At 37.2% G+C, this 22,500-nt stretch overlaps 1 protein-coding gene across 5 annotated transcripts in view; it reads right to left on the bottom strand.

The window, feature by feature from the left end:
* Positions 1-22,500, bottom strand: part of LOC144956028 (histone demethylase UTY-like) — a 130,489-nt gene that overhangs the window by 25,514 nt on the left and 82,475 nt on the right. For all 5 annotated transcript variants that reach the window (XM_078886316.1, XM_078886317.1, XM_078886319.1 and 2 more), the window contains 4 exons: positions 20,592-20,712; positions 18,325-18,379; positions 16,461-16,495; positions 15,190-15,283 (listed from right to left, as the gene is read on the bottom strand). In XM_078886316.1, coding sequence (XP_078742442.1) covers positions 15,190-15,283; positions 16,461-16,495; positions 18,325-18,379; positions 20,592-20,712 — 305 coding nt within the window. The remainder of the gene's footprint in view (positions 1-15,189; positions 15,284-16,460; positions 16,496-18,324; positions 18,380-20,591; positions 20,713-22,500) is intronic.

Below are 22,500 nucleotides of genomic sequence, written 5' to 3'. Positions count from 1 at the left end.
AAGAGCAGATAAGGACAATGATAATGAGACAGATCAATGAGAATAATATGTGTATTTCGATGTACATTGGAAGAAGGGGGGGGGGTATATGAGAGAGAGAGAGAGAGAGAGAGAGAGAGAGAGAGAGAGAGAGAAAGAAAAGATAAAATATATATATATATATATATATATATATATATATATATATATATATATATATACCCGGGGGGACCCTTTAGCGTAGTAGAGCCCTCGCTTCACCTGGATCGATCCCGAGTGAAGTCGATATTTTTTTCTGACCCCCCCCCCTCTCTCCTCCTCTTGGATCCGTTTGATCTGGCGAAAGTACTTTTAACATAGAATGGCGTCCTATACAAAGGGTAGCAAGTAATTGCCACAGTTCGTTTAACGCTATTGAAACCAGAGATGACACTCCGGCACCGTGGGTCGTATGGCTCTGAATAACACTTTTTTCTCTCTATCATTTGCAGTCGAGTCACATAAACAAACAAATAAACTAAACTACATAAATTAGACTAAAATTTCCCTTATTCATCACATAGGGGGAATTTGTCTCTCGGGTCTATTCCAAGGTAAAACTGGAATAACTCGGGCGTCAGCCGCAAATTGAGCTAGGGCGATGCGACTTACTTAAGCAAAGACCGCACCGCTGAGCCACGCTGCTGTCCCCATAACACAAGCACTGGTATCATTTTCAATAAATACTTACCGGCAGTCCGAGACATGGTCAAATCGATGTCGTCGTCTGAGACGGAAGCAATCTTGAAGAATGGATGGCGCGAGAAGAACCCACAAGAACCACAAGACTAATCACAACAACTTTCTCGTAGAACGGCTCCACTCCAATGATAACAACGATACTATCACCTATCAGTTCATTAATATCCAATGTACAATGCTATGTTTTACATTATCAACATCAAATACACTTTAGTATTATTATTTGCTCCAATCCAAGATCAGTCAAACAGGGCTAAGTGGTAAAAGTCACATGATTTGTTTACAAGTGTTTTTTGGGGGTTTGTTTTTTTTTTGTTTTTTTTTTAAACAATCGAATATTTCCAAATAAATCACACAGCACTTCAATGATTAATTTCTTTTTCTTCTCAATTCTCCCACTTTCCTTATAAAATGAACACAATATTGATAATAATAATAATAATAATAATAATAATAATAATAATAATAATAATAATAATAATAATAATAATAATAATAATAATAATAATAATACCATCATCGAGATACTTTATTTAAAAATTATACACAATTTGTGTTTTAAAATAGGGTTCCTGTGAGTATGTGGCGTGTGTGGGGGTGGTGTGTGTGTGTGTGTGTGTGAGAGAGAGAGAGAGAGAGAGAGAGAGAGATAGAGACAGAGAAAGAGAGATAGATAGATAGATAGATAGAGAGAGAGAGAGAGAGAGAGAGAGAGAGAGAGAGAGAGAGAGAGAGATGGTGTGTGTGTGTGTGTGTGTGTGTGTGTGTGTGAAGTCACAACTAGTTTAATCAGCTAGACGTGTGCCGACAGGGACGGTGACACCACAACCAATTAGCTACAAATTTGTTTAAGTTCACAGTAGGACGAGAAGCAGGTGTTATCAATACAACTGTGTACTAGCGATGATATAATATAGGTTGAAGGGAAGAGCCAGACATTCACCTTATCTTGACCTTATGTATAATAACACTTATCATTATTATTATCATCATCATCATCATCATTATTATTGGTATTGTTATTATTGTTATTAATATTCACTATCATCATCATCATCACAACAACGATGATGACGACGACGACAACGACGACGATAAACCAAAACAAAACGCAGAAAAACCAATACCCATAATTGTATGTCCATGTCAACAACAACAACAACAACAACAACAACAACAACAACAACAACAACAACAACAACAACACGAGTACGGCATCCTAATGCCACCCCACCACAGCATACAATTCCACCCCAAGACATTCACACAACATGACAACAATAATAATATGTCTTGACGACAATGACGCAAGTAGAGAGAAATTATATCGGACGCGTTGTCGTCAACGCCTGGGAAAATGATGCTTGAAAACGCGCGCATCTCACTTTAAGACATTTAATAAAAATACGTGGGCGTTTGTTTGTTTTTGCTTTATTTTCTCTTTTGCATTTTTTGCCCCCGCCCCCCCCCCCCCCCCCCCCCCCCCCCCCCCCCCCCCCCCCCCCCAATATTTTCCATTATTTTCTCCATTTTAAAATTCACAGCTGCCAGCGACTAAAACTTTTCTCGCTTCCCGTACGCCACAAAATGTACGTGAACAAGAAAAACTAGCGTGTTAACTCTAACCCCCCCCCCCCTCTCTCTCTCTCTCTCTCTCTCTTTCTCCTCTATTCCAGTGTATTATGTGTACTACGTGTGTGTGTGTGTGAGAGTGTTTGTATTATGAAATTTGAATATTAATATATATATATATATATATATATATATATATATATATATATATATATATATATATATATATATATATATATATATAGAGAGAGAGAGAGAGAGAGAGATAGAGAGAGAGAAGTATGAAGTTGACGTCACTCAGGTCTTTGTTATTGCTTTTTGCCATCTGCGTTTATGAGTAATTCTCACTAAACGGTGTTAACCCGAGTAAACAAGTTCAAGGTTACACATAGTTTTGTGTGTTGGTCAGTTATACTTCCGGATGGCAATGCTGTGAGCTCCTTAGCCAAGAGCATACTATCGACATGTTTGAGAGAGAGAGAGAGAGAGAGAGAGAGAGAGAGAGAGAGAGAGAGAGAAGGGAATAGAGGGGAAGAAACTGGAAAAATCAAAAGTTAGTTGATTGAGAATGACTCATAAACATGGATGGCAAAAAACAATAAGAAAGAAGTGAGTGACGCAAACTGGGTTCTATCTATAAAACTTTTAAGCTTGTAAGTTTTGTGTGTTGGAACGTTATATCCGGCTGGCGGGTGTTGTGAGTACATAAACTAAACGCAAAGCATCAATATGAAAACTGCACATGACCAATCTCACTCCAGGACATAAACCAAATAACTCTCCATCTACACTAATCTATTCTCGTACAGGGAAGGCAAACAACGAATTATTTTTTAAAGTGGGACGGGAGAGCAAACTCTAGAAAGTAGGCTACTTAGGTTTAAGATATTATCTTATGAGTCAATACAAACATGCACAACACCATCGCCAGCCACCACAACCCACTCGTCTGGCTAGATGGGGTCAACAAGGTGCTGAAAATATAACAAATAAACAAAGTCTCTCTCTCTCTCTCTCTCTCACACACACACACACACACACACACACACAACTGCTACATGGTGGCGACAAAGAGATTGGTAATGTCACTTGACTTCGTCACGAGCACATCATAACAATCCCTACGTACTTGACATGCAGTCAGTCAGTATAACCCCAGACAGTCAATAGTACTATAAAGTACAACTGCTTTACGACGACCCTTATTCTACCGTACTCTGGAAAAAAACATACACATATTTAAAAATTTGGCCAGAAAACTCGTCCTTCACATATCGATCGAATTAAATGACTCTCATCTTGGCAAAAAAACAAACAAACTCTCAAACCCGGGACTTCGGCCAAAGCTAAGACGGCGCCGAGAGGCCTTCACCGACAAAAGACGAAAGAGGGTCAGTCAACAAGTCTGTTATCTATTGATGCTATGCATTTATTTAAATAACTCACAACATCCGCACCAACACACAAAACTATGTGAAACCTTCAGAGTTTATAGTCTGATTGATTTAGTGAGAACTACTTGTAAAAATGGCTGGCTAAAAAACAAGAACAAAGAAAGACCTGTGTGACGTTAATTACGTTCCTTCTATTCTATAGAGATATGATCATATTAAGTGACCGGTAGCCTTTAAACGGTATTAAGTCATGAGACGTTTTGAATGTTTAAAAAATTGAATTTATAGGCAGACACGTTCTGAGTGTTGACTTTATTTCTGGCTAGCGATAAAATAAAATAAAATAGAATAAAATAATAATGAAATTATAAATAAATAAATTTAAAAAATAAACGAGTAAGTTATTAAAAAAGCGAACGAACGAATGAATGAATAAATAAATAAATAAATAAATAAATAAATAAGGCTAGATATAATATTTAAACAGTCGAGTGACGTCATACACACTGTATCAATACCCAAGTAAGATAATAACCCCTAGTCCCGTGTGCCGTCTTCCAAGAGTTATTGTTTGTTTGATACAATTACAAATAGACTCAAACTCCAAGCCTGATCCAGATGATTCCTTTGACGCGTGCCACCCCATTCAAAACTCTCAACTCATGTCACAGTGTTTGCCGAGCCCGTGTATTTAACGCGCGTGCGTTATGTGTACGTTATGTATGTGTTTGTGTGTGAGTGTGGGTGTGTATTATTTTTATAAGTTGAAAAGAGTAGGCCCGGAGGGGTAGTCGGGAAGACGGGGGGGGGGGGGGGGGGGGGGGGGGGAAGAAAATAGAGATCAGGTGTGAAGGTGAGCAGGAACAATAAACAGCGCCAGGAGGAACTGTAATTATTTCCATGCAGCACGTGCATTGGGTGAGTAATGACAGAATCAGAAAGAAACGAATGCGAGTCTACGTTCATGTGTACTGTATGTGTGTGTGTGTGTATGTGTTTGTTGATGCTAAGGGTTTAGCCAAAAAAACAAAACAAACTCACATCCGCCAGCCCCATATAACGTACCAACACACAAAACGATCGAATTTAACGAGAACTGCTCAGAAAAATGGCTGGCTAAAAACAATAACAAATAGCTGAGTGACGTCAATTTAGTTCCTTCTATATGTATGTATGTATGTATGTATGTATGTATGTATGTATGTATGTATGTATGTAGCCTATGTATGTATGTATGTATGTAGCCTATGTATGTATGTATGTATGTATGTATGTATGTATGTATGTATGTATGTATGTATGTATGTATGTATTATGTATGTATGTATGTATAGTAAGTAGTAAGTTATTATGTAGTGTAGTATGTGATGTATGTATGTATGTATGTATGTATGTATGTATGTATGTATGTATGTATGTATGTATGTATGTATGTATGTATGTATGTATGTATGTATGTAATGTATATGTAAGTAAGTAATTAAGTAAGTATAGTAGTAATATGTATGTATGTATGTATGTATGTATGTATGTATGTATGTATGTATGTATGTATGTATGTATGTATGTATGTATGTATGTATGTATGTATGTATGTATGTATGTATGTAAGTAGGTAGGTATGTTTGTATATATGTATGTATGAAAGTATGTACATGTCATGTTTGATAAGTGTTTGTGTCACTCAACACTGTAGTTGTTTCCACGAAATGAAACCACTCCGGCTATTTCTTGGAACCGAGACATCGACTGCTCTTAGTTGATGCAGCAGCAATGTAAGCGCTTATAATATTAATAGAATAAATAGTTTAGAAGTTACAGGGTTATACAATAGCTGTTGTTGTCGTCGTCGTTTATCATCATAAACATCATCAGAGCCAAATATCTTTTTAAAAAACAACAACAAAAACGTCGCCTGCTGGGGCCAGGTTGGAAATGCTACGTGTTTGACCACATTGAGATCAAGACGCCAAGAATGTTGGTGGAAGGAAGGAGTACGAAATCCTTTCTGGACAAGATGTCAATAGTTACTGGTGGATCAAATCAAAGGAGAGAGAGAGAGAGAGAGAGAGAGAGAGAGAGAGAGAGAGAGAGAGAGAGAGAGAGTTCGAAGAAGGAGGAGGAGGCTTATCACGTAAGTACTTATATCAGAAACCGGTATTTGGTTTTGGGACTCAACAAAAATGGGGGGGGGGGGGGGGGGGGGATGGTTACTTTATAAACATAATACATACTTGGGTGAAATCACTACGAAATTATCAATTATCGTAATTAAAACCAAAAAGATCACTCCAGTTTCATTTTCGAAGAAGCATTTAGATATAAGACACCCACCATTGAAATGAAACTCAACATAGGGCAAAATTTACCAACTTCGATTATCTCAATTTAAAAAGCACGATTAATCACTACACGAACCAAAATAAACACGGATCGTCACGTTATGACCACCGTCATAACACAAAGTGGATAACACGGATACCACATTATCTAACACTAACATCACAGGGGTATGTGTGTAAACAGAATTTCCGAAATGATCTCCACACCCAAATCTGGAAAATCCGATGACTACATACATTCACGTTACGTTACATTACATACCACACACTACACCACAACACAACCGGGTTATATTATTCTATGAACAATAACAATACCAGTGAAAGGGTCAATTTACCGTATCACAATGGTAAAGCTACTATTCCGACTTCCAAGAAATCTGGGGTTAAACTAATGCCGTCTGCGGTTCCGTTTCACCTTTTTGTTTTAGATACATTCAGTCCGTCCTCAGTAGTAAAGTGTAGTAAAAAGATGTGTGGCCTCGCGCGCGTCGTCGACGAGTCACGTACGCGAAGTCTGGCTAGAAATCGATTATGGCGAGTGACGCAGAATAGTAAACAATCCAACTCTTACTTCATAAGAAACAGAAACAGAAACAGACACAGACAAACCAGGCACAGGCGACAGCATAACAGAGAGGGGAGAAAGAGGGAGAGAGAGCGAGAAGACACGACGAGTGTCGTAGTAGAAAATATTATGAGAAAAAGAGAGCAATGAGTGGGCGGTGACCTCGCTCTCTTTGGCCTTATTTGGTCTCCGTTGAAGATGGGAATCAAGGATGGAAGCGAAATCGAGTGAGTAGTGGCAGTAAACCATGTATTTTTTTGGGTTTGTTTATAACCGAATCAAAATGACGGAAATTGCCGAGTGCTGCCGAACGAGCCAATGACGCAATTTAGATGTTATGGAGACGAGGGTGTCTGAAATCGGGAAACACAGGTGTGTTAATATCATCTCGAATAACCGAATTTTCCTTACAGCATTTAACCACATTATGAAAAAACAACAAAATAGTAAAATTTAAAAAAATAAATAATTTAAGTTGCATCTTAAAACCAAAATGAGTTAGGTTAACATATTATAAACAAATTAGCTACCAACATAAAATAAACAAGGTTGACTAAAAATAAGCGCTTCTCATTTTTTTTTTTTTTTTTTTTTAATAAAAAGGTCAAATTATGAAAGAAATCTTATAAAAACTTTGTTTACATGACCTGACAACAAAGGGTTTTTTTTTTTAGGGAGGGGGGGGGGGCGTGCCCATCTCGTCTTACATGTTAAATGTTGCTATTGCTATTGGTCAGAGTCCCTTGTAAAGCGCTTTGACTGGGTGGGGATCCTGACCTCCCATAGCGGGGAGGTACATACTGTGTCTTCTATCCCCTTATATCTGTTTTCCAACATGCTTTCTGTCTTTGTCTTGGAATGAGATTACTTGGTTTTTTCCTGGCCCTGGTCGGAGTCCTGGCTGGGAGGGAAACAGTCGAATGCATAGTTATTGTTTTGGGAGATGATATTTTTTTCCTTGTAAATCATCTCTCTGTTATGCATTATTATATTTGTTATTTTTAATGAATAATGTAAGCATTTGAGTGTATTCATCTTTGTTGGATTTTGTGCATGTGTCCGGATGAGACTTATAGGTGATCTCAAACTAAGTACATTGATGGTTTGCTCTTGGATTCTACATCTGATCCCTATTTGTTCCCAGTTCCCCTTTGTCTTACTTTCTCTTGGCTGCTTTAATTGTAATTCTAGAACTTTTTACTATCCCATTTTCTTCCTTTTTACTGGCGCTGATATGACCTTAATGTGTTGCAAGCGCCGTAAAATCCTTAAAAAAACAAAAAAAAAAAAAAAAGCGCTTTGAGCAGGCTTAGTGGATCTTGCGCTGTATAAAAAGCTCAATTTAAAAAAAAAAAAAAAAACTATCTAAGTTCCAGACCGATTATCCAGGTTTTTCCAATATGTGAAATCTCCAAACAAAAGGTGTTCCACGATAATCGTGCATCCTCCCTTCTCTCTATTCTTACTAGCATTTGATAATAACATGGAGAAACACGAGAAACACCATCAACTCCGTGACGTCAGAACATTGTCAAATAATTGCAGTAATAATACTATGAACTTCTCTTTTCAGTATGTCTGCCATACTCTGAAAACAACAAAGACACTATTTTAAGTTTCGGCCAGAAAACTCTCGTCCTTCAAATATCGATCGATTAAAATGACGAAAATCTCTCAAACCTGGGATTTCGCGAAGTCTTTCTTCAAGCCAACGGGTTTGAGTTTTTCGCTACGATGTGGGTCATTTAAATCGATGGATATTTGAAGGACGGGACTTTGTGGCCAAAATTCTAAATACCGAGTTTTTCCAGAGTACGGCAGTGCTGTCATAACAACATCGAATTTTCCCGGAATTATTTTCACCAAATATGTTCATAGATATCGATCAGGATATGAAATGATGATTGAAACCCATCATCGTCATTATCTTTTTATTTCTAAAATAAGCGAGTTTTCATTATTAAGTTTATTTACAGCTAATTTGTGGTGGTAAAGGGTGGTAGTGAGGCGACCCTGAGAATTACTAATGGAAAAGTGGGTCATCTTGTGTCATGCTTCAACGGAAATGAGTGGGCGAGAAAGGAGGAGGAGGAGGAGAGGAAAGGGTAGGAGGAGGAGAAGAGGGAAGGGAGGTGGGAGGAGAGGGGGAAGAGGGAAGGGTGAGGAAGAAGGGGGGAGAGGAGGGGAGGAGGAAAGGGGGGAGGAGGGGAGGAGGAAAGGGGGGAGGAGGAAAGGGGGGGAGGGAGGGAGGGAAGGGGGGGGGAGAGGGGAAGAGGAGGGGGAGGGGGGAGGGGGGGGAGGAGGGGAGAGGCGAGGAGGAGAAAAAAAAGAGACGAGAGGAAAAAAGGACGAATACAAATTTTAAAAAAGGTGGAAAAGAGAGAAGGGGGTGGGGGTGTTAAAGAAAAAATTAAATAACTCTAAAATTTCCATAGTCCAAAACAAACCTTTAAACACGTTTTTATGTCATGAAATAATACGTATTTGATTCTGTCAATTAAAAGTATTAATCACCCCCCCCCCCCCCCAAAAAAAAAAAAAAAAAAAGACAAAACAAAACAAAAAAAAAAAAAAACAAAAAAAAAAACAAAAACAACGAAAAAAAACAAAAAACAAATAAAAAACCCAACACAGCAACAATAATGAAAACAACGTTGACGACGACGACAACTTCAACAAAAACAACAACAACAACAACAACAACAACAACAACAACAACAACAACAACGACAACGACAACGACAACATTTGAGAGTGTCCTTGCATAAGACTGGCAGAACATCCTCGTTTTTTATCACATATGATAATATACCCTCCCTTTATCGCATTCCTATCTATGCCAGGTCAGACTGCTTTAATTTTTACCTGTCAACTTCGTCCAGCTACCATGTTATTACCGTTATCATCATCATCATCATCATCATTGTAATTACAACAACAACAACAACAATAATAATAATAATAATAATAATAATAATAATAATAATAATAATAATAATAATAATAATAATAATAATAATAATAATAATAATAATAATAATAATAATAATAATAGTAATAATAATAATAATAATAATAATAAATAAATAAATTAATTAATTAAATAAATAAATAAATAGAAAGCACATGGTCAAAACACGGGTTCATAGAATCGCTCACACACTGGAGGTCTGATTGACCGCTGCCCTCGTGAACTCGTAGCCAAAAAATGGTGTCACAACCACAGTCTACTCTGTGATGCCTTATGTCCAGTGACATCTATAGTGTAATAATGATGTCATAGCCTAGTAACTCACTTTTCATATTCATCTTGGTGGCAGCGACATCTATAATAAATATGTCCTGGCTTGGTGACCGTCGTCGCCTTGTGTCGTGACGTGATATTATTTTGTTTATCCCTCTCCTTACCAACCATAGGAAAATCGTCACATTCGTTACGATCCAACCAGCACTTTTATCATTCAGATTTCTTTTGTAAATCATACAATTTTTAAAAAAATGTTTTATTTTAGCTGTAAAAACGTGACACTGTGTTTGTAGGGTTCATTTTGCTGATCAATATTATTCTTAGAATTTATTTGTTACTTTTCTGTTGGAGTAAGAAAAAACTATTTATTTTTGTGTTGGGTGTGTGTGAAATTTTGGGGAAAATTCTGGTAAGGAAGGGGTTAATGTCAGGTTTTGAGTTGACGAAGGCTATAGATAGTATGCGCTTGGCTAAGAAGCTCACAACATTGCCATCCGGAAGTATAACGCACCTACACACACAACTATGTGTAACCTTGAAGGTTTTTAGTCTGGTTAATACAGTTTAGTGAGAATTACTCATAAACGTGGATGGAAAAAAAAAAAAAAAAACAATAACAAAGGCCTGAGTGACGTCATCTTCGTTCTACCTATGGATAGACCTAACTGGTCTACCACGAAAACGTGAAGGGGCAAGGATTGAAAGCAATTAATTATGTGTTTGTGTGTTTAAGGGTTTTTACGGCGCTTGCAACACATACAGGTCATATCAGTGGCAGTAAAAAGGGAGAAAAATGGGATAGTAAAAAGTTCTAGAATCACAATTAAAGTACCCAAGAAAAAGTAAGACAAAGGAGGAATTGTTTCAAATAGGAAACAGATGTAGATTCCAAGAGCACGCCCTTGAGAGTTTTTGCCAAGAAGAGGATCATTTAGATCGATCAATATTTGAAGGAGAGGTTTTCTGGACGATTTTTTTTTAATGTGTATTTTCGAAGTACGGAAGCATTGGCTTTACCTCATTCAGATCCAATATCGACCAATCACAACCGCTTCCACCCCCAAACGCCAATCGCCCAATCTCCAAAAAATGATCAAAAGACGGACTCCGTGATCAGGGTTGCCAGATTGGTCATTCTTATGTCAAATCTACAAAATGCTAAATTTTAAGTCGTTTGTAAATAACTCGGAAACTAAACTTGGCATTTTAGCGCCGTGACACGAATTACGATATTTAGACGAAAACTTAAAACAAACGCCATTGTCAAAGAGAGGAGAGGGGTTTAATCTATTTCATCATCCAAACCATGGTTGTAGCCATATAATTGTTGCGTAGAAGAGGGTTTAAAAATAATAAATCCAAAATTTAAAAACAACAAATAAACAAATAAATAAAACACCACCACCACCACCACCACTAATAATAATAATAATAATAATAATAATAATAATAATAATAATAATAATAATAATAATAATAATAATAATAATAATAATAATAATAATAATAATAAAATAACGAGACACATATTAAATTTCGCTCTTCCACAACAAAATATAATAAAACTGTCTTGAGAAGCGATTAATATAGTTTGTTTGTGAAAATACTATCTGGCAACCCTGTCTATTATGAATGATTCATGACTTCATTCTGATCTCTGTGACACACTGACAGTGCAGAGTCAGGCCATGCAATCTAATCATCTATTCATCCGTTCATCCATCCATCCGCCCATTCATCCACCCGTCCATCCATTCATCCACCCGTCCATTCATCCATCCATCCACTCGTCCGTCCATTCATCTATCCATCTATCCACCGACCAATCCATCCACCTATCAATCTATCCATCCATTCATTCACCAACTTATCCATCCACCCATCCATCCATTTATTAATCTACCAATTTATCCATTTACCCACCCATCCCTCCACATATAAATCTATTCATTCATTCATCCAACAACTTATCCATCCACCAATCCATCCATTCACTCACCAACCTATCCATCCATCCATCCATGCAATGATCCATCTCTATAACCTTATCTTTAATTCCAATCACCACCATGACATCAGACAGCCGGTATTCATCATTAGACAAGGCTCCAGCACAATTGGACATCTTCCAAAAAACGCCAAGCATCGTCATCTTCGCCAAATAACACCCATACACCTCCCCCCCCCCTCCCCCCTCCCATCTACACACTCTATCATCCCCTCCTCCACCCACATAAGTTTTACTCATCTGTTTAATTTATGATACAACGAGAGAGACACAGAGAGATATAGATAGATAGATAGATAGATAGATAGATAGATAGATAGATAGATAGATAGACAGACAGACAGACAGACAGACAGACAGACAGACAGACAGATAGATAGATAGATAGATAGATAGATAGATAGATAGATAATAATAATAATATTAATAATAATAATAATAATAATAATAATAATAATAATAATAATAATAATAATAATAAATAATAATAATAATAATAATAATAATAATAATAATAATAATAGTAATAATGATAATAATAATAACGATGTGGTTGTAAATTTTTTTTAAAATGACAATAAATGTTATTTGTAGGCGTCGGTATGACGTAACACGGGAGGCCTAGTTGTTATCTAGATAAATACCTATTTATTACTCTGCTCCTTTTATGCAGCCTATCATTAAAATCATCACCGGAGGACAGAAAGAGAGAGTGAGAGATAGAGAAGGGAAAGAAAGAAAGAGAGAGAGTGAGAGAGAGAGAGAGTTTTTTTTGTTTGTTTGTTGCTTTAGGTCTCTTCCAACACAATTGAGGTTATATGAGAGACCGCTGAAACAAAAAAAAAAACAAGCAATCTAACAAAAATAGTACAAATGTAAATCAAAATCATAACCTAAAGATATCATAAGCTAAATTATAAATAACCAAGAACAAACAGGCAGAAGATTTACAGAAAAAAAAAAATCCCCTGTCAAAAATACAATCACAAACCAAAGAAGCAGGATAGGCTAGTAAAGAGAAGAAGAAACGACATCACTATCGGATCGTACACCCATGCGAACATCATAGGTATATGATTCAAGGGTGATGCTCCCATCCAACCACCCGCTGAGAGAGAGTGAGAGAGAGAGAGAGAGGAGAGAGAAAGGAGAGAGAGATAGATGGATGGATTGGTTGATAGATCGATAGATAGACAGGCAATTGTGTACTCGAGTATTCAATAGAAAGTAATCAAATAAACAAACAATGATATCTTTAAAGATCGTTGTCTGCCATTTGGTAAACACTACCAACGTTTAGTGGCTGGCAACTCCTCACACTAGATTTACCCCCCCCCCCCCTTCCGCTCTCTCTCTCTCTCTCTCTCTCTCTTCTCTCTCTCTCTCTCTCTCTCTCTCTCTCTCTCTCTCTCTCTCTCTCTCTCATACACACACAGTCATTGTCTCTCGTCCTAAATATGATCCTCGAAATAACGACGACATAGGCAATGACGCAAGTATCGATGCTGTCGTCTGACCCAGAGAGAGCCGAGCGTTGCCGGAAAAAAGCCGAGCCATCAATATTTCACAAACAGCCGTCTAAAAGTGTCTATTATTGATGGGGAATTTTACGTCACTGATTCAAAAACTGACGTCAGGCATGGGGGGATTTAAAAATTGAAATTATGAAGATATGGGGAAAAATAACATGCAAAACATGTTTTTTGACATCATAATGAGACGCCCTTCTCTCTCTCTCTCTCTCTCTCTCTCTCTCTCTCTCTCTCTCTCTCTCTCTCTCTCTCTCTACTTATAAAAATAATAGTAATAGTAGTAGTAGCAGTAGCAGTAGTAGTATTAGTAGTAGCAGTAGTTATAGTATTAGTATTCGTAGTATTAGTAGTAGTAGTAGTAGTAGTAGTAGTAGTAGTAGTAGTAGTAGTAGTAGTAGTAGTAGTAGTAGTAGTTGGAGTAGTATTAGTAGTAGTAGTAGTAGTAGTAGTAGTAGTAGTAGTAGTAGTAGTAGTAGTAGTAGTAGTAGTAGTAGTAGTAGTAGTAGTAGTAGAAGATGTAGTAGTAGTAGTATTTGTATTTAAACCCTTTCCTGTCCAAGGGAGGGAACGAAATACTTAATTACGTCGATTATCACCCGTGATCAAATCCAAACCAAAAAGAGAAACGAATCTGATCTTGTCAGCTCGGATGATTTTCGTGTTGCCCAGATTGGCAAGCGAAATGTGATCAGACTTTAATTAACCACGATGGGCAGATAGGCGTATGACTCGTGTTCTGTTGTTGCACGCTAGAAAAGAAGAGAAACGAAAAAGCAACCCCCCCCCCCTCCCCTCCCCAACAAAAAAAAAAGTAGTCCTTCAGTGACACTAGGCTCGTGGAACCGGAGTTTATCCCGCTTTCTATAGTAGTAGTAGTAGTAGTAGTAGTAGTAGTAGTAGTAGTAGTAGTAGTAGTAGTAGTAGTAGTAGTAGTAGTAGTAGTAGTAGTAGTAGTAGTAGTAGTAGTAATAGTAGTAGTAATAGTAGTAGTAGTAGTAGTAGTAGTAGTAGTAGTGATGGTAGTAGTCGTAGTAGTAGTCATATTATTACTATTACTTTTGTTAGTATTATTAATGGTTGCTTTTTCAACTTATTTTCATAGTGTGTCAGTATTGTAGCAATGGATTTGAAAGAACTAATCAATAGACATCTATTTCCGACCATGGCATGTCATGTAAAAATAACGCAGAGGTTATTTCTAACCTTAGTTTCCATATCAATTACGGGCAAATGATCTACGGCTTATTTTATTTCTGATCTGGATAAAATAAGATATTACAAAAATAACCCAGAAAGCCAAGTCTTTTCGGGAACCACCACAACAACATCAGGCGAAATCTATAAATAAACCTCTCGACAAAATAACAAATTGACGAATAGTTAGTTGGGTTTAAATTCAACAATACCATGAAAATGCTCGACGGAGTAGAATCTTCGACTCAGGTGTGAATGAGTACCTGGCTATAGGCAGTACCAGATATCGTAGGAGTGGTGGTACAAAAAGGACGTCAAACAGGTGTATGCAATGGATATATGGTTCCATTATGGCCTGCCGGGGGAATATATTATGTGTCCATGGAAATGTACTATATGTAGATGTTCATATTTCATACTTATTTATCTAATCCAATACACACACATACACAAGGAGGGAGGGAGGGAGAAGGGGATAGATAGATAGATAGATAGATAGATAGATAGATAGATAGATAGAGAGAGAGAGAGAGAGAGAGAGAGAGAGAGAGAGAGAGAGAGATTAGGGGAGAGACAACTGTCTTAACATATTGCTAGTCTATGCCTACATACCTAACTGTCTTAATCCAGCGGCTTTCAGTACAGATGTGAGGGTCTCTGTCTTGACAAGGGTCTCATACGCCTCCTTGGCTTGCTTGAATTTACCCTGGTTGGTGGAAAGAATAACAATGATGATGATGATGTTGGCGGGGTGATGATGATGAAGGCGATGATGATGATGTTGATGAAGGCGATGATGATGATGATGGTGGTGGTGATGATTATGATGTGATGATGATGATGTTGAAGGCGATAGTGATGAAGGCGACGGTGATAAAGGCGATGATGATGATGATGATGATATGATGATGGTGAGGAGGGTGATGATAATTATGCATGATAATGATGACGACGATCATGATCAATAAATAAATAATTATTTAATCAAATAAATAAAATAAATATCGAACGAAGTGAGGAAGGTAAGAAAGAAAGAAAGAAAAAAAGTGAAGGAAGAAGAATGAAAGTGAATAAACACCAACAAGCCTGAAAAAATAAATGGAATCACAAAATATCCCATGAAGAAGTCAACCCAAAAGGATTTTATGAATTGGTTGATACTCATAGAAAAGAACAAGTATATTAATCATGGGTAAGTTATATCAACAACAGCTACACTTAACACTAACAGGACTGTCCTATGGATTCTGAAATAAAAAGGTTTGAACTTCACGTTTCCCCACTCCGACACCCCCCCCCCCCCCCCCCCCCAAAAAAAAAACAAAAAAAAACACAAAAACTGCGCTTGTAAAATTTTGGCCAGAAAAAAAAAGAAGAAAAAAATAACTTCGAACTTCAAATGATCGTTTATTATGGCCCTCATTTGATAGAAATCTGGGACTTCTTAAGGAAGACAGAATACTGTGGTAGTGGTGGGGGGGGGGGGGGGGGGGGGGGAGGGAGGACAAATAACAAAAAAAAAAACAAAAAAAAAAACAAAAAAAACCAACAATACGCTCTTTAAAATTTGACCAGAAGACTCGATGGATTGAAATGACACTCTTCTCGGCAAAAGCTCACAAAGCTGGTACTTCACTCAGGTTGGTTAGTTCGTTTTGTGTTTTTTTTTGTTTTTGTTTTTTCTTTTTCTGTAAGATAAGGGTCATTTTAATCGGTCATCGATGTTTGAATGTTTGAAGGACGAGTTGTCTGGTCAAAATTTTATAAACGTTTTTATATTATTTTCTTTCTCCCTCCCTCACCGCCCCCCACTCCCCCACCGAGTTTGGCAAAATATGGTAGAGGTGGGGGTGGGGACTGGGGGTCATGTCTCTATCACTTACCTGGACTTCGTAGAGATGCGCTATATGCAGACGAACTGAGGGGAGAAAAAGGAAGGGATTTGTCAGTTGTAAAAACAAAACTTTATAACGATGAGAAGTTAATGATGACAATGATGAGGATGATGGTGGTGTTTATTGTGTGGAGGGTGGTGGTGGTAGTGGTAGTGATAGACAATGGTTGTTGTAAGGTGGTGGTGGCTGGTGATGATGGCTGTGTAGTATTTCTTGTAACGGTTAGACAAGATGGCGGTAGTCCTTATGATGATGTTGTTGTTGTTGTTATTATTATTATTTTTGTTGATGAATTATTGTTGATGATGATGATGATGATGATGATGATGATGATGATGATGAATGATGATGATGAATGGTGATGATGCATTCATTATTCATGAAACTGTCCATGACACATTGAGGTATTGGCAAGTTTCTGCCAGCTTTCTTACAAGCATGTTAACAAGACACAAACTTCAAAGAGTGAGTAATGTGAGTAAAGAGCCTTTTCCCAGGTCTCAACAATGCGCCGCTCAGAGCGGGATTCAAATCCAAGACCTTCCGATCCGAAAAAGGCAGGTGTCATTCATACTACAAGAGCACATAGCCACACATTCTAATAGTATTCGTGTTGATGGAAACCTATCTCTTTAAATTAGATTATTGCAAAGTACATACGTGCGTGCGTGCGTGTGTGTGTGTGTGTGTGTGTGTGTGTGTGTGTGTGTGTGTGTATGTGTGTGTGCACTCGTGTATACATTTAGTTAAGTGTGTGTGTATGTATGTGTATATATGTTATAGATAGTATGCGCTTGGCTAAGAAGCTCATAACATTGCCATCCGGAGAGAGAGAGAGAGAGAGAGAGAGAGAGAGAGAGAGAGAGAGAGAGAGAGAGAGAGAGAGAGAGAGAGAGATGGAGAGAGAAGAGTTTTGTTTGTTGTTTGTTGCTTTAGGTCTCTTCCAACACAATTGAGGTTATATGAGAGACCGCTGAAACAAAAAAACAAGCAATCTAACAAAAATAGTACAAATGTCAATCAAAATCATAACCTAAAGATATCATAAGCTAAATTATAAATAACCAAGAACAAACAGGCAGAGGATTTACAGGAAAAAAAATATCCCCTGTCAAAAATACAATCACAAACCAAAGAAGCAGGATAGGCTAGTAAAGAGAAGAAGAAACGACATCACTATCGGATCGTACACCCATGCGAACATCATAGGTATATGATTCAAGGGTGATGCTCCCATCCAACCACCCGCAGAGAGAGAGAGAGAGAGAGAGAGAGAGAGAGAGAGAGAGAGAGAGAGAGGGAGAGAGAGGGAGAGAGAGGGAGAGAGAGAGTGTGTGTGTGTGTGTGTGTGTGTGTGTGTGTGTAATTGGTTGCGTGTGAGCTTCTGTTCGTATGTCCGAATCAACAGTGTGTAATGATTTTTACTGATGGTCAATGTGAAGCGCTTCGAAGCTTCGGCATAAGCACTATATAAATGTACATTTATTATTATTATTATTATTGATGGACACGACCAGGGGACATAATTCATGGAAAATCACATATTCCAAATAAAGCCTGATTAACAATTCTTTCGATTGGGTTTGAATTATGACAAGATTCCAATGTCTTTTCAGACGTCCCTTGTACCTCTCTGTTTATCTATCTTCCTCCTTTCTCCCTCTAAATCCTTTGAAAAAAAAACAAAAAACGACGACCACAACAACAACAAACAAAAAAATGACAAAAATAATGGCGGTCACAATAACGACGACGACGTCCACTACAACAATACCAATGACAACACAGTAACAAACCAACAAGAACAACAACAACAGAACTAACAAATACAATACCAAAATACGACAGTTACCTTCTGCCTTGGAACAGATACAAGGGTTGGAATCTACTAGAGTTAGCTTGAAATGCTGTTGGAGAGAGAATAATGTAGAAATGTAAGGAAATGCGAAAAAAAAAAGAAATTTAATGAAAAGTTCAATTAAAAAAAAATAAATAAATGAATGAATGAAACGATCCACGGGGGCAACCATTTTCAACTGCCTTAACTTTGTCAAAATTTGACGGAATTAAAAATCTCAATTATTGGTTACTAGTGTACATGTTTAAGTCTCAGTGGAGCCAAATTTATATAATGTCAAGAATTCAGTAGGAGATTTGCCCCATTATTTTATTTATTTATTTTTTTTTTGACTCAGCGACCATAAAATATTGGTTGAAAAATCACAGAGTACAACGTGGAAAGAAATCCAATTTTAGCTAAATCTGGTCACCATAACATGTGTACAGTACACCTTGCTTTAAATTATCCCCCCCCCCCCCCCCCCCAAAAAAAAAAAAAACCCCACAAATTCGAGCATCTATATAGCACAATATCCAGTTAACATGCTCAAATCACTTTACAAGGGATTCCAAGCCAAGTGCAACACTTATCAGGTAGGATGAGAAATGACGCCCGTTAGGCGAGATTACAATAATTTCTTTTTCAACATAGACAAAGCTGCTACGGCCAGGTGTGTTAGATAAGGTAGAAAATCCTCTGCGATAAACTAGCGTTGTATCCAAAAGGTAGCAAGAAATTGCTATTCTCCATTTCACGCTATAGAAACTGGGATAAACTCCGGCTCTATGGGCCGAATGGGTCTGGAGGACTACTGACTCATTTTACACCTGAGTAAGGTGAGAGAATGCTAGTGGGGAGCTCAACTTCGGGTAGCCTAGAGAGGAACTACACAACCTGGAACTTTAACCCTCTCCTTACCATGCATAAGAAAATCGTCACTTTCCTTACAATTAATACAACCAACATTTTTCTTATTCAATTTTTTAAAAAAATTATTATTATTATTTTATTTATTTTTTTTGTATATCATAACATTTTAAGAAAATGAACAGTGTGTTGTAGGGCATATTTTGCAAAAGAAATTCTGTATCACGAGAACTTTACTGCTATTGTGTTTGAGTGATAAAAAATATATTTTTGTGTTAGTTGGGTGTGAAGTTTTGGTGGAAAATCCTGAAAATGGCTGGTAAAGAGAGAGTTAAACGGTGAGTGTCATACAGATATGTATATAAGACATGTCTTCCGTTATATCATAACAGGTGCCTCAAGACAAATGAACACTTACCAGAGATGATGGTGATAAAAGTGAAAAACGGAGGAACATCTTTAACCCTCTCATTACCATCTGCAGCAAAATCGTCACATTTGTTACGACACAATCTACGTTTTTCTTATTCAGATTTATTTTGTACATCACATAATTTGGCGAATGATCTTTGTTTAATTAATAAGAATATAAAATTGTTTTGTAGAGAGCTTGTTTGAGTTTACTGCTGGGTAAGCCTGCCATTTTGGGAAAATACCGAAAATGATCGTTAAGGAGAGAGAACTAGCTCCCAACTTTTAAAGCAATAGAGATGATAATATATAATTATTTTTTTTTAATAAAAAAAAAAAAAAAATTCCCATTTTTCATCCCCAATGGTAAATTTATCTTTAGGGTCTATTCCAAAGGAAAACTGGAATAACCCAAGCGGCAGCCACAGTACAGCGCCGCAAAGTGAGCTAGGGCGAGGTGACTTGCTCAAGGCCACACAACTAGGCGGGCAATCGAACTCGGGAAGGAAGCAAAGCCCTTACCGCTGAGCAACGCTGCCCCATCGTTGATACTCTAGCTAACTTCTTGAGAGTGGAAAACTGCACCTATTTGCACTACCAAATATAAAGCCTCTTACAGCTGGTACATTGGATTGGGGGTAATGCAGAGCAGCTTACTTGAAGTTTTAAAAAAATTTAAAAAATCGTAGTTTCCAAGGTGAAAAAAAGAAAAGTTCACTTGAAATAGCTTTAGAAATAAACAATTTGCTCTCAGCATGTTCCAAAATGCTCCAAAGTCCTGACTAGATAGGTTCTAGGGACCTAAACTTTCTTGTTGAACAAGAAACCCATGCAGCTCTGTAGCTGGAGCAAAAATTCGTATTTCTACGAATTTTTCGTAGTACCAAGCTGGTCGGGGTCATATAACTAATAATAAATAATTTTTTTTTAAAATCCTCCTCCTCGACTCCAAAATTGCGGATTTTCGCGGATCCGATGAAAAACCATCAGCACTGACTTACCTTTAGACTGTTGTCATACTGTTTGGTCACTTTAAACATCAACGCCAGGCGTAGGTGTACATCCGAAGCACGCCGGAAACCGGGCTCAGCGTAGAGGAGCTGCTGGAAGAGTTGAGTTGCCCTAGAAAACAGAAGAAAAGAATGAGAGAGAAAATACCATTAAAAATCGTCTTCCAACAAAATCTATTTTTAACTTTTTTTTAAGTTCATTAATGTACATTAAATCTTTGTAATTGATTTTAGACCAGCGAGTTGAGTGGATAGTTCTCTCTAACGTCCCTTTAATTAACAGACGATAGAGGTTAAAGGTTACACATTATTTTTGTCTTGATACAATTCATCTGGCAGGCATAAAAGGTGAGTATTTTACCTCAATGCAAACCATCAATAACAGCCTTTTTTACATCTTTAATCTGCATTCAGCACCCTATTCTCAAAGAGTTTTGAGACCACCTTAAAGTCTCATCCAGGCACAGGCACAAGCACAGGATCCCACCAAGAGGAATACAATCAATTGTTTACAAATTAGTATACGATCAAAACAAAACAAAAAAACATTTAGTTAATAACGGAGAGATGATTCACAAAAGGAAAAAATATCATCTCCCAAAACTATAACAATACAAAAAATATCATCTCCCAAGACTATAACAATACAAAAAATATCATCTCCCAAGACTATAACAATACAAAAAATATCATCTCCCAAAACTATAACAATACAAAAAATATCATCTCCCAAAACTATAACAATACAAAAAATATCATCTCCCAAGACTATAACAATACAAAAAATATCATCTCCCAAAACTATAACAATACAAAAAATATCATCTCCCAAAACTATAACAATACAAAAAATATCATCTCCCAAAACTATAACAATACAAAAAATATCATCTCCCAAAACTATAACAATACAAAAAATATCATCTCCCAAGACTATAACAATACAAAAAATATCATCTCCCAAAACTAACAATACAAAAAATATCATCTCCAAAGACTATAACAATACAAAAAATATCATCTCCCAAAACTATAACAATACAAAAAATATCATCTCCAAAGACTATAACAATACAAAAAATATCATCTCCCAAAACTATAACTATAACAATACAAAAAATATCATCTCCAAAGACTATAACAATACAAAAAATATCATCTCCCAAAACTATAACAATACAAAAAATATCTCCCAAAACTATAACTATACATTTGACCCTCCCAGCCATGGACTCCAGCAAAAGCCAAGACAAAACCCAATAAATCCCATTCCAAGACAAAGACGCATTGGAAAACATATTGGGGAATAGAAGACACAGCAAGTGACCTCCCTATCCTCTATGGGAGGTCAAAAAAAAATTCAAAAAAAAAACAAAAAAAAAACAACAACACCCACCAAGGACACTTTTTTGGTCAGTGTCCGGCAAGGTGACCACTCTGCCCCCTGAAATGGACGTTCCAAGTAGCAGTTAGCAAGTCTACTGGGTCAAATCGTGTTTTGTTTGGTCGGTCAGATGGGCCAGCAGCTGCCCACCACCCCCTGCCAGGAATGCTGACCAGAATGGCCTACATGTGACCAAAATAACCTCTATTAAAATCCCTGCACATTCATCTATTAATATCCGATTCTTGAACTTCTGTATGGGAAATTTCGAACAATCTCCCAATGCCGCTGAACAAGTAAACAGTATATAAATTGAAATTCAATGCAGATCTAGACTTACAAGCCTGAAATAAATTAATTAGTTGACAAACATCGTCCAATTATTGAACCCCCCCCCCCTGAATTCAAAGGGAAATAACCCAACCCTAACACTGCCTGTAGCCAGACACTCATTCACACCTATCCTTCTGGTTATAATAAATATCAACATAGCTGGCCTACCTTACGAGCCATATT

This window comes from Berghia stephanieae, chromosome 10 (assembly GCF_034508935.2).
Source record: "Berghia stephanieae isolate SIO BIC M18660-M18661 chromosome 10, UCSD_Bste_1.3, whole genome shotgun sequence".
Classification (NCBI taxonomy): domain Eukaryota; kingdom Metazoa; phylum Mollusca; class Gastropoda; order Nudibranchia; family Aeolidiidae; genus Berghia; species Berghia stephanieae.
Note: the sequence above shows the minus strand (reverse complement) of the source record. Positions and strands in the feature narration are given on the sequence as shown.